Source organism: Oratosquilla oratoria, chromosome 28 (assembly GCF_046742065.1).
Source record: "Oratosquilla oratoria isolate Oo_2021 chromosome 28, ASM4674206v1, whole genome shotgun sequence".
Taxonomy (NCBI): domain Eukaryota; kingdom Metazoa; phylum Arthropoda; class Malacostraca; order Stomatopoda; family Squillidae; genus Oratosquilla; species Oratosquilla oratoria.
In genome coordinates this window covers 31,340,344-31,354,045 of record NC_134804.1, presented here as the reverse complement: position 1 = coordinate 31,354,045, position 13,702 = coordinate 31,340,344, and the positions used below count along the sequence as shown (strand labels likewise).

Below are 13,702 nucleotides of genomic sequence, written 5' to 3'. Positions count from 1 at the left end.
ATCCCATACCCATTGTCCCTTTTTATCTGAGCTTCTTGCGGTTGAATGTTCAGAAGCAGCGCAGCAAGGCAGAGCATCTCCACAGCAGGTTTACCCCCACCACTTAATTACATGGTAAAACACGCACACACACAAACACACCCATCTCAGCTACTCAAGAAATAAACAGAGCAGACAAGAAGAAATCCCTTTGTGCTGCATTTCTTCATCCATGTACAACCCTTCTCCACTGACATCTATCTTTTACTCTCTCCTTTCCCTGCTTGAGATATTTCTATTGTATCCAGTGCCTTCTTCACCCTGTCCATTCACCTCATTCATGGTCTTCCCATAAGTTCCCTCTATCCACTACTAATTTCCACATTCTACATGCCCAAGCCATTCCAACTTTCCTTGATCAATTCTGATTTCTAGCTTTCCATGTTTACCTTCCACATCACCCCTGCCCATTGATCGATCTTGGTGACATTACACAATGGTTGCTAACATGAATATGGATGCAGTAGAAAGGGAGATAAACATAAGGGTGCTAAGCAGGGACTTAGAGCTAGTAAGTGAAAGTAGAGGGAAGTGGGAACTGAGCCAGCTGTTGTTTGAGGATGACATTTAATGTGTCGCTGAGTTAGAAGACTATGTGGTTCGAGTGAGAACAGAGGGAAGTAGGAAGTGAGCCAGTTGTTGTTTCTGGATGATGATACACTTGTTATATATTTTTTACATATACCAAGGCTTTTTCCCCCTTACAAGGGAGGTAGCCAAAAAGGAAAAGGCATGAAATCATTCCCACCCATTCCATCCCTGAATACACTCCACACCCCTCCACCCTCCCTCTCATCTTAGCATCTCCTGGATGACGGGTCATCCCTGCACCTTGTCCACTGCCCTGGGTCAGAAGCAGTGTCGCAAGACACAGCACATCCACAGCAAGGCTGCTTCATTAAATCGGCGACCCCCCCCTCTCCGTCCCCCCATGCATAAAAGGAGAAGACAAGGAGAAATCCCTTCGGGCTGCGTCAAAATTTGCTCTCACATAGTACCTCACCCCCCCATCCCCCCACCCATTCCACCTCATGCATCACATCATCATCCACATACAACCATTCTCCATTCACCCCTGTCTTCTGTCCTCTCTCGTCCTAACTCAACAGACATTCCCCTCCTCCCCAAAGCCCCCTTCACCCCATCCATCCACCTCATCCTAGGATGTCCCCCCTCTCCGTCCCCCCCATGCATAAAAGGAAAAGACGGGGAGAAATCCCTTCGGGCTGCGTCAAAATTTGCTCACACATACTACCTCACCCCCCATCCCCCCACCCATTCCACCTCATGCATCACATCATCATCCATATACAACCATTCTCCATTCACCCCTGTCTTCTGTCCTCTCCCGTCCTTCCGCAACAGACATTCCCCTCTTCCCCAAAGCCCCCTTCACCCCATCCATCCACCTCATCCTAGGATGTCCCTTCATGTTCACTCCCTCCACATCTGCCTTCCATACCTCTTTTACCAGTCTTTCTTCACTCATTCTTTCCATGTGCCCAACCATCCTAATACTCTTTCATCAACCCCATCTCCCAACTCCCTTTCCACCCCCATTCTTCTCCTCACCTCCTCATTTCTCACTTTATCTAGCCTAGTAACCCCCATCATACTTCTCAGACACCTCATCTCAAACACATTCATACTCCTTCTCTCTTCCTCTCTTATGTTCCATGTTTCTGCCCCATACAGTGTTGTTGGCACAATCACTCCTTCATACAGTCTCCTCTTAGCATCCATTCCCAAATGTCTATTCCTCATTACACTCTTTAATCCACCAAGGTGTTTACTCGCTTCTCTCAATGTACATTCTACCTCCATCTTCACTCCACCTTTTCCTGCCATATTTGCACCCAAGTATCTAAAACTGTCCACTTCCTCCAGTTGCTCTCCCTTAATGCTTGCTTCCAGTCTACTGCCACTTTCACCCCTTGTACATCTCATCACCTTTTACCCACATTTATCTTTAGCTTTTTTCTTTCACATACTCTCCCAAACTCTGCCACCAACTTCCTCAATCCCTCCTCTGATCCTGCAACAAGCGCAGTGCCATCTGCAAACAACAGCTGGCTCACCTCCCACTTTTCTCCATTTTCTTTAACCATCTCCAATCCCTGACCCACTACCCTTGCATTTACCTCTCGCACTACCCCATCCATGTATAAGTTGAACAGCCAGGGCGACATAACGCATCCTTGACGAAGTCCCACCTTCACCTCAAACCACTCACTCTCTCCATTTCTAATCCTGACACAAGCTCTACTACTCTCATAAAAACTCTTGACAGCTCCTAGAAGCTTTCCTCCTATCCCATATATCTGCATAACCTCCCACAGTTCCTTTCTATCCTATCATAAGTCTTTTCCAGATCCATAAAAGCCCAAAAAACATCCTTCCCCTTTCCTATAGCTTTCTCACATATCTGTCTTACCACAAAGATCTGATCTACAGAACCTCTACCCGTCCTAAATCCACACTGTTCCTCACCAATTACTCCCTCTGTTCCTCTCCTAATCCTCTCAATCAAGATCCTCCCATAAGCCTTCCCAACTACACTTAACAAGCTAATCCCTCTGAAACTACTACACTCACACTTGTCCCCTTTTCCCTTGTAAAGTGGAACTATACAGGGACTCCTCCAGTCCTCTGGCACTCTACCCTCTCTCCAGCAAACATTGAATAACCTCACCAGCCAGTCCACCATCACTGTACCTCCTTTTTTAATACATTCTGCATGGCATCCATCCAGACCAGGTGCCTTACCTGCTTTCATCATCTTAACAACTGCCTTCACTTCATCCTTATTTCTCCTTCATTTTCCTCACTCATCACAGTCATTTTCTTAGCATTTCCCACTGCAACTATCTTTCCCTCCCTATCCTCCTTCACATTTAGCAACTCCCTAAAATATTCTGCCCATCTTCCCCTTACTGCCTTCTCTTCCATTATCATCTCTCCATCTGCACCTATTACCTTTTCTTCTCTACTTGATTCGCCTCCTCTTCCTCTCTTAATTTCTTTCCAAAACATCTTTTTATTACTTTCAAAATTATCTGTCATACTCTCACCCCCATTTCACATCTGCTCTCCTCTTTGCCTCCTTTACCTTTTACTTGTAGCTGAGTCAAAGGAGTTTGTGAGGTTAAAGAGATGAAAAATAAGTCTTGCTTTCAAGTTTGGGTGGTTAGAATAAAATAAGAAGGAATTGGGTGGTGAGCCAGTTGTTGTAGATGACACTGCAGTAGCTGTATGTATGTATCGGAAGAGTTAGTGAGGCTTGAGTGTTGAAAACTGTCTTTCCTCTGACTGCATCAAGTATATGAACATCCGGCACTGGTAAGAGAAAATTCTCAAGGTTTGTCACTAGGCTAAGAATAATAACTATCATAACTCATTTTTAATCCTGATGATGTTTCTATTTTCAGAGTGTGAAGAAAGCGGTTTCATTTGACAATAGAATGTGTAATGCATTTGTAAGTGGCAACAAGGCTGTGGAGTACTTGGACCTCCTTAGATCAGATCTTAAGAGACCAGACTTCGATGCAAGTGCTCTTGGTAGCAGATTCCCCAAGGGAGGCATTTTGAGCTTCATGGAGAAATTTCCAGAACAGATTCCTACAGGTAATGTAATTTATTGAAGTGTGATGGCAGCAAGTTGGAAGTGAGTATTAAGGGAGAATGGAGGAAGTGGATAGCTTTAAATACTTGGGGGCAAATATGGTGGGAATAGGAGAAGTGGAGGTGGAGGTAGAATGTAGATTGAGAAAAGCAAGTAAATGCTTTGGGGGGTTAAAAAGTGTAATGAGAAATAAACATTTGGGAATGGATGCTAAGATGAGATTGTATGAAGGAGTTTTGTGCTGACAGCACTGTATGGTGCAGAAACATGAAACATAAGAAAGGAAGAAAGAGTTTAAATGTGTTTAAGATGAAATGCCTTAGAGGTATGGTAGGGGTTACCAGACTGGATAGAGTGAGAAACAAGGAGGTGAGGAAGAGAGGGGGGATGGAAAGGAAGTTGGGAGATAGGGCTGATGAAAGAGTATTGGGATGGTTTGGACACATGGAAAGAAAGAATGAATGAAGAAAGATTAGTAAAAGGTGTGTGGAAGGCAGATGTGGAGGGAGTGAACATGAGGGGGTGACCAAGGATGAGATGAATGGATAGGGTAAAAGGGGCATTAAGAAAGAGGGGGAATTCTGTTGAGGAAGAAAAGGAGAAGACAGAAGATAGGGGTGAGTGGAAAGTGGTTGTGTATGGATGATGCTGTGATGCATGGAAGGAAGTGGGTGGGGGATGGAGGGTTAGGGAGTATTGTGTGAATGATATTTTGATGCAACCTAAAGGAATTTCTCCCCATTTTTTCTTTTTCTGCATGAGGGGATAGAGAGGGGTTGCTGATTAAATGAAGTGGCCTTGCTGTGGATGTGCTGTGTCTTGCTGTGCTGCTTCTGACCCAGAGCAGTGGACGAGATGCAGGGATGACCATTCATCCAGGAGGAGCCAAGAAAAGAGGGAGGGAGAGATGGTGAATAGGAGTGGAATATGTGGAGATGAAATGGATGGGAGTGGATTTATGCCTTTGATTTTGGGTACCTCCCTTGTAATGGAAAAAAAAAACCTTGGTATAAGTACATACATACATATACCAAGGCTTTTTCCCCCTTACTAGGGAGGTAGCCAAAAAAGTTAAAGGCATAAAATCATTCCCACCCATTCCATCACTGAAAACACTCCACACCCCTACACCCTCCCTCCCATCTCAGCACCTCCTAGATGACGGATCATCCCTGCACCCTGTCCACTGCCCTGGGTCAGAAGCAGTGTCACAAGTATGATGAGAAATTAATTTTTTGTTTGAACAAAATGTAAAGTGTAGAAACAGAAAAACTCTATATTTTAGCTGATGACTGAAGACCTCTTTAATACATACATACATATACCAAGGCTTTTTCCCCCTTCCAAGGGAGGTAGCCACAAAAGGAAAGGCATAAAAACACTCCCACCCATTTCATCCCTAAATACACTCCACACCCCTCCCACCCTTCCTCTCATCTGAGCACCTCCTGGATGACGGGTCATCCCTGAACCCTGCCCACCGCCCTGGGTCAGAAGCAGTGTCGCAATAAAGATAAATGTGGGTAAAAGTAAGGTGATGAGATGTACAAGGGGTGAAAGTGGCAGTAGACTGGAAGTGAACATTAAGGGAGAGCGACTGGAGGAAGTGGATAGTTTTAGATACTTGGGTGCAAGTGTAGCAGGAAAAGGTGGAGTGAAGGTGGAGGTAGAATGTAGATTGAGAGAAGCGAGTAAATGCCTTGGTGGTTTAAAGAGTGTAATGAGAAATAGACATTTGGGAATGGATGCGAAGAGGAGACTGTATGAAGGAGTGATTGTGCCAACAGCACTGTATGGGGCAGAAACGTGGAACATAAGAGAAGAAGAGAGAAGGAGTTTGAATGTGTTTGAGATGAGGTGTCTGAGAAGTATGGTGGGGGTTACTAGGCTAGATAGAGTGAGAAATGAGGAGGTGAGGAGGAGAACAATAACCTCTTTAATATATTAGTAAAAAAGGGAGGGTAGTGTGGAGATATAACAACCTCTTACAAAGAAATGTGACAGCAGGGAGGAACGATGACAGCCTTTAATTTGGACAAGGAAGTAACCAGATGTGAAATTATGTGTGGGGACCATTGTCCTTTGGAAATATTGGAATTGAGTTGATACTCAATTGAGAGCTTATTTAACAATCTTCCTTGTGAAAACACAACTGGATTTGCATATTAGGTTAGCTTTCTCCCAGTCAGTATGATGGATATTGTTCCTGACATGATGGAAAACAACAGAACTGTGTTGTATTTGTGTTTTTCCAATCCATTATTTAAATCTCTGTTTGTCCTATATAAACAAAGACACTATATCACTTCTTTTCAAACAGGAGATAAATTGGAACCCATACAACACTGTAGTTTTACAAATAAAAACACTTTTGGAAAGAATGTATTAGAGGAAACACAAGATGCACTAGGCAAGAATTTTTTCAACTGGGAGTGGGAAATTGTCTTGAGAAGCTTGCAATTTGGATTCCAAATATGTAGAGTGATTGAATATTCTGGGACTGTCAATATTAGAGGAGAGAAGAAAGAAGGGCAATTTTGTGGCAGTACTTAACCACTTCAGTATAATGATGCTTACGTAGGCATCGTGAGGCGCAAGTGGGTATGGAGGATGCTAGCGTCAGCGTCTTGATTATATATTTTTTTGTAGTTGTACATGAGTTACCAGATTCAATGAACTGGTTTGATCCCGTTTTCTGTGTTTATTATTACTCGGAGTAAAAGAGAATGAGTAATACAGTAGTGACTTTATATTTTATAATGTGAGTAGTGTGATGAATCATACATATGACAGCCAATGCTGCGCATGAGAATTTGAGTTGTACTGAAGTGGTTAAGAGCCATGAAAGGTGTGGATGTACTAGACAAAAAAAGACCTCATAGATTGGGAACAAAGGAAAACCAGTGGATGTTAGATCTAATTAAGAAGAGACTAGATATTTGAAGGAAATTTATGGATACAATTTTTCCAAATAGGATTACTGATTCATGGAATAGTTTGGATAAATTAATTTTTGTCAAATAACATAGGACAATTTAAAATTAATTGACTGATGGTAATATATAGATGGGATCCTATGATCATAGGTCTTATGCTAAATACTACAGATAGGTAAATACATATAGGGACCAACAATGGATACCTGCATGATGTGATCCTATGTGATCAGTGTTAGTGAGAGTCGTCTCCCTACACCCCAGATGTACAAGAGCAGTCCAGAGTGTTGCTATTTGTGACAATGGTTTGAACCCTGCTGTTAGCGAGTTGGTTGATTAAATTCCACACTTCGAAGACCTCTGTAAGGGGCACCATCCTAGTCTCCTGATGGGAGAGTATGCGATGTTAAACTGAACATCATGTACATACTGATACACATGTATTTAGAGGTACATTGATTTATCATATTTTTCTATGTTGTTATGTTGTAGTCATTTGATACTCTAAAAACTTTTTAATTGCTTTTAAAGTAACGGAACTTGCTGGAGAATATGCTACTCGTGGTGTCCATGCTCCTGCCAGCTGTGTGTGGTCATTCCTCTACTCTGAGGGTCGTGTTGAGGAGGCAAACGAGGTATCCAACCATAAATCTTGTGTACTTATTGGATTCTGTTGACAGTGAACACAGGGAAAAGTAGTGTAAAGTCATTACTTGGCTATAAAAATAATTAATAACTGTAGAATGAGTTAGGCGTTGAATAATAAATTACTAAAGGAGTTGAAAATATAACATTAGGGAGCTCATTCCAGTAGAATGAAGTGATTATTTATTTTTAGTGACTTATCCTGTGCAATATGTTACCATTAACTACATTCATGTTCTTATTGAGTGAAATTACTTTGTACAGATTTTTAACAAACATCTGCAAGATAACAGTGGAATTCTTCTGTTTGGCCGAGTACTTGCGAAAGCACGAGAATTGAAGGATGCCTCCATGGTCATCAAACTGGCAGAGTTTCTTGAGACTCAAACCAGTTCCTCCGAAGGGGCCAAGGGTGTTATTTACAGCTGTGTCTTAGATGTGCATTGTAAGTTTTAACCTCCATATTTCATATGTATGTGTCAGTCAGAATTTAAATGCATCATTATGCCACACAGTATTGTTAGGGGTAAACTGGCATTTAAATAATCTCAAGTTCATGTCTTTTGTGGTAGTTGTGTCTAGGGTAGTTGGTGTCTGTTGCCAGTGTTGGCACTGTTTCTGTGCAAAATGCTGCACCTTCAAGTGGCAACACTGAAGTGATGGAAGGAAGAAAATGTACCCTCTAATGTACAGTGCCCCAGAGAAATACTGTTGTCTCAACCAGTGCTGAAAATAGCTTACAACCCTCCACCATTACCTAGTCCCAAGGGGTTGCTGGATGGCTGTAGAATGTAATTAAAAGGTTAATCAAAATAGGTTTAATCCTGTGGCTGTGGAGGGGGTCTTCTTTAGCAAAATAGTTGTCTTGTGTTAACCCATTAAATATTTAAAGTGTAAGATGCAGCAGTTACATAGTAAGATGAAGCCAACTTGTGGAGATGATGTAGATTTATGATTACAGATTGTTATTATTTGATTAATTATACTTATACCAAAGGCTCTTTCCCCCTAACAAGGGAGGTAGACAAAAAAATAAAGGCATAAAATCCACTCCCACCCATTCCATTCCCACATACTTCACTCCCATTCACCCCCATCCCTCCCTCTTAACTTGGCTCCTCCTGGATGATGGATTAATTATAATGGAGTGAAATGTGTGGGAGTGGATACATGCCTTTTGACTTGGTTACCTCCCAGGTAAGGGGGAAAAAAGCCTTTGGTATATAAATAGAATTATAATGGAACTATTTTCCTGTTTTAGCTCAAAATGGACACTTTGAAGAAGGACTGAAGGTACTAGAATCAGCACTGAAGACAGTGAACATTGACAAACTGAACAAAACTGCTTTGAACCGTTTGAAATCAGGTCTTGAGTCTGCTGACAAAACATTTCCATACACCATTCCAGTGGTAAGTTAGTTAACTAAGTTAAGACTTAAGGGGCAATACCTCTTTGAAAGAAATTTCTTGGCATGTACAGCCATTGGTGTGTGTGTATATATATATATATATATATATATATATATATATATATATATATATATATATATATATATATATATATATATATAAAGACATACATATATATATATATATATATACATATACACCAATGGTTTTTCCCCCTTACAAGGGAGGAAGCCAAAGTCAAAGACATAAGTCTGTGCCCACCCATTTCATCCCCACATACTCCACTCCCATTCATCACCCCTCCCTCCCTCCTTTCTTTGCTCTTCTTGGAATCCCTGCATCTCACCCACTGCCCTGAGTTAGTAGCAATGTAGCAAGACACAGCACATCCATACCAAGTCTGCTTCATTTAATCTGTGAACTCCCTCTCCATCCTCTAATGCAGAAAAAGAGAAGATGGGGAGAAATCTCTTCTGGCTGCATCAAAATATCATTCACACATACTCCCTCACCTCCCCCCCACACACACACACACACGCTCATCCCCCACCCACTCCCTTCCATGCATTACAGCATCATCCATACACAACCATTCTTCACTCTCTCCTACCTTCTGTCTTCTCCCTTCCTTTCTTAACAGACATTCCCCTCTTTCCCAATGCCCCTTTTAGCCCATCCATCCTTCTCATCCTTGGTCGCCCCCTCAAGTTTGCTCCCCTCACCTTTGCCTTCCACACCTCTTTTACTAATCTTTCTTTAATCATTCTTTCCATGTGTCCAATTCATCCCAATGCTCTTTCATCAACCCTATCTCCAATCTCCCTTTCTACCCTCGCTCTCCTCCTCACCTATTTCCTCACTCTATCCAGCCTAGTAACCACCTACATTACTTCTCAGGTATTTCATCTCAAACACATTTAAATGCTTCCTCTCTTATATTTCATGTTTCTGCCCCATACAGTGCTGTCAGTACAGTCACCCCTTCATACAATCTCCTCTTAGCATCCATTCCCAAATGTCTATTTCTCATTACAATTTTGAATCCCCCAAGGCATTTATTTGCTTCTCACAATCTATATTTTACCTTCACCTCCCTTTCCTGCCACATTTGCACCCAAGTATGTAAAGGTATCCACTTCCTCCAATATCTCTTCCTTAACCCCTTCAATACGGGCCACATCGCATGTCTGGCAGCATTAGCTGCCAGACGTGCGATGTTGCGTCATAATACTCGCATTATAAAAAATAAAGTCACTGCTCTATTGCTTGTTCTCTTTCACCTGTGAATTTTGATAACCATAGAAAATATGATGAAGCCAGTTTACAGAGTATGGGGGCCACGCAGGTATGACTACAATAAATATAATCAAGACGCCGACGTCGGCATCCTCGTACACCCACTTGCTCCTCATGACGCCTATGTAGGCGTCACCGTATGGAAGAGATTAATACTCACTATCAATTTGCTGTCATCCTCTCCCCTTCCACATTTCATCACCTTTTACCCACATTTATTGTCAACTTCCTTCTTTCACACACCTTTCCCAAACGCTGTCACTAACTTCCTCAATCCCTCCTCTGATCCTGCTACAAGTTCAGTGTCGTCAGCAAACAACAACTGGCTTATCTCCCATTTTTCTCCATTTTCTTTAACAATCTCCAATCCCTGGCCCATTACTCATCCATGTATAAATTGAACAGCCAAGGCAACATAACACTCTCATAAAAACTCTTGACTGCTCTTAACAGCTTTCCTCCTATTCCATCTTAAATACTTCTGACAGTGCCTGTCTGCCCTGTCATAAGCCTTTTCCAAATCCACAAAAGCCCAAAAAACATCCTTACCTTTTCCTAAAGCTTTCTCACATATCTTACCACAAAAATCTGATCCATGCAACCCTACCTGTCCTAAACCCACACTGTTCCTCACCAATTACTCCCTCTGTTCCTCTCCTGATCCTCTCACTCAAAACCCTCCCATAAGCCTTCCCAACTACATTCAACAGACTAATCCCTTTGAAACTACTGCACTCACACATGTCCCTATTTCCTTTGTAAAGCAAAACTATACAGACACAACTCCAGTCCTCCAGCACTCTACCCTCTTTTAGATGAACATTAAACAACCTCAACAGCCAGTCCACCATCACTGTACCTCCCTTTTTTAGACATTCCACATGACACCCATCTAACCCAGGTGCCTTACCTGCTCTCATCATTTTAATAACTGCTTTCACCTCATCTTTTCTTATTTCTCCTCCATTTTCCTCATTCATCACTATCATTTTCTTAGTGCTTCCCACTGCAACTACCTTTCCCTCCCTATCCACCTTCACATTTCAGCTCTCTAAAATACTCTGCCCATCTTCCTCTTACTGCCTTCTCTTCCATTATCATGTCTCTATCTGCACCTTTTACCTTTTCTTCTCTACTTAATTCACCTCCTTTTCCTCTCGTAATTTCCTTCCAAAACATCTTTTTATTGCTTTCAAAATTTTCTGTCATACTCTTACCCCATTTCACATCTGTTCTCCTCTTTGCCTTCTTTATCTTATGCTTTACTTCTCTTTTCTTTGTATCTCTCATATGATTCTCTTATCCCATTTTGTAACCAACCTGTGAACTCATTTCTTCTCTTCTGCAACCTTCTTTACTTCCTCATCCTACCACTCACTACCTTTCCTTTTATTTCCTTCCGTCCTACTTTTTCCACACACCATCTTTGCACACCTTATGACTCCCTCCTTGAAATATCCCCATTCCTCCTCCCATCCTAGTTCTACTGTATCCTTCACTCCCTCCCACTCCTCTCTCAGCTTTTTCTTGTATTCCTTCTTTTCTTTCTCATTTAAGCAGTTGACTCTAAGCACCTCCCTACCTTTTGGCCTTTTCCTCTTTCTCCATCTATCCTCCACTCTCAACTTACCTTCCACCAAAAAATGATCTGATATTCCCCCACTCTCTCCCCTTAGAACATGTACATCCAAAACTCTTCCTACTCCTCTCCTTGTTACTATTATATAGTCCATTAAAGCCCTATCTACCACACCTCCATCCACCATCCTTTCCCATGTGTACTTATGCTTGACTTTCTTCCTAAACACTGCATTTGCCATCATTAACTCTTTCTAGACACATCTCTACCATCATCTCTCCACTACGATTTTTTCCTGGAACTCCTCACTTCCAAACCACTCCAACTATTGGTTTGTCTCCTATAGATATGTAAGATTGTCTAATATTAACCAGAATAGATTTTAAAAAGTTGATTGTTAAAAGAGGCATTTGAGGTAGTTACCTCTCTAGTTTGAGAAGTTGCCCTCCTCCAGTTTATTGAAACTAAGAAGCATTAGTTGTTCAAAACAAAATTCATGTGCCATTGATTCCAAATGGAGAATATTTTAGTTTTCATCTGTTGCTTTATGTAATTTGTTCTTTCTTATTTTTCTGTACAGAAAGGCAGTGCATGAAGATGTAAGCAAGCAGTCATCTAGAGGATCTACAGGACTCTTTTATATATAAAGTGAAAAAAAATTCATCCATGTCATGTTAAAGAATTCACCTTAATTCCTTTAGTCCAAGGGCCACTACATAATTAAATAGAATAATCTGATGTTAGAACCAAATTTATCAATTAATCATTCCCATGAGTTTCATTAAGTGGGAAAACTCATAGACCAGTGGCTGGCAACAGTACTCAGTCTCCTATAGACCTCTCTGGGAAGAAACTTTGGACTGTTGTCTTTGTTGTATCAATGTGGGAGAAGAGAGCAGTCGTCAGTTCTTCATGTGTTGAAAAGTGTAAGAATTACAGTTGTAAATAATGTAGAAAGATCTTGGGCCTAGCCCAGAGACTGAGTGCCATTCCGTCAGGGCTGCACCTCCTAATGGAAGTGAGATAGTTACTGCATTTTGAAAATGGGCAGCTTTGCTGTTCATTTCGCAGGAACACCAGTCATTGGTCCCAACCAAATTTGTGTAATACATTAACCTCTTCAATATGAGTCAAATTCTTGTGCATGGCATCAGATGCCTAATGCACAATGTATCACACTACTTGCATTTTGAAATATAAAGTAACTGTTGTATTATTTGTTCTCTTTCACTCTGAGTAATAATAAACAGAAAATGTAATCAAACCAGTTCACAGGAATCGGGGGTCACTCATCTACAACTACAAAATAAATGTAACCAAGATACCGACTCCAGCATCCTCATATACCCATTCATGCCCCGTGATGCCTACATAGGTGTCAATGTATCAAAGAGGTTAAGGATAGAAGGGAGTAGTTAAGTTAGAATTCTATCATTACTGGGTCTGGTTCTTATCTGAATGGAAATGTGGCATTAGCTAGAATAAGCTCCTTGGATTTGTTGCCAGACTGAAGGAATTAAGTTTTAGTTTCATTGAGGAGAATCATTGGCTGTGGATTTTTTTTTTTTTTTTTTTGTCATTAAGGTTTTGTAATATAATGTAAATATATACTGTATGTATTGTTTTTCATTATTGTTTTCTTGGAAACCTTAAGACTTGGGTAGATTGTATATGAAAAAGATGTCTTTTTTAGATATATACCAAAGGCTTTTTCCTCCTTACAAGGGAGGTAGCCAAAAACAAAGGATAAAATTCACTCCCATCCATTCCATACGCAGATATTCCATTCCCATTCACCCCCCTCCCTCCCTCTTATCTTGACTCCTCCTGAATGATGGGTCATCCCTGCATCTTGCCAACTGCCTTGAGTCAGAAACAATGTAGCAAGTCACAGCACACCCACAGCAAGGCTTCTCCATTTAATTGGTGACCACCCCCTCTGTCCCCTCATGCAAAAAGAGAAGATTATCAAAATATCATTAGCACATACTCCCTCACCCCTCCCATCCCTCACCCACTTCTTTCCATGCATCACAGCATCATCCGTACAAATCACTCTCCACTCAACCCTATCTTCTATCTTCTCCCTTCCTTCCTCAACAGACACTCCCCTCTTTCTCAGTGTCCCTTTTATCCCATCCAACCATCTCATCCTTGGTCACCCCCTCATGTTCA

The 13,702-nt window shown here is 41.4% G+C and overlaps 1 protein-coding gene across 1 annotated transcript in view; it reads left to right on the top strand.

The window, feature by feature from the left end:
- Positions 1 to 13,151, top strand: part of bsf (bicoid stability factor) — a 49,844-nt gene extending 36,693 nt beyond the window's left edge. The window contains exons 21-25 of the mRNA XM_076211079.1: positions 3,468 to 3,663; positions 7,129 to 7,232; positions 7,507 to 7,687; positions 8,504 to 8,652; positions 12,108 to 13,151. Coding sequence (XP_076067194.1) covers positions 3,468 to 3,663; positions 7,129 to 7,232; positions 7,507 to 7,687; positions 8,504 to 8,652; positions 12,108 to 12,122 — 645 coding nt within the window. The 3' untranslated portion in view covers positions 12,123 to 13,151. The remainder of the gene's footprint in view (positions 1 to 3,467; positions 3,664 to 7,128; positions 7,233 to 7,506; positions 7,688 to 8,503; positions 8,653 to 12,107) is intronic.
- The last annotated feature ends 551 nt before the right edge of the window (positions 13,152 to 13,702 follow it).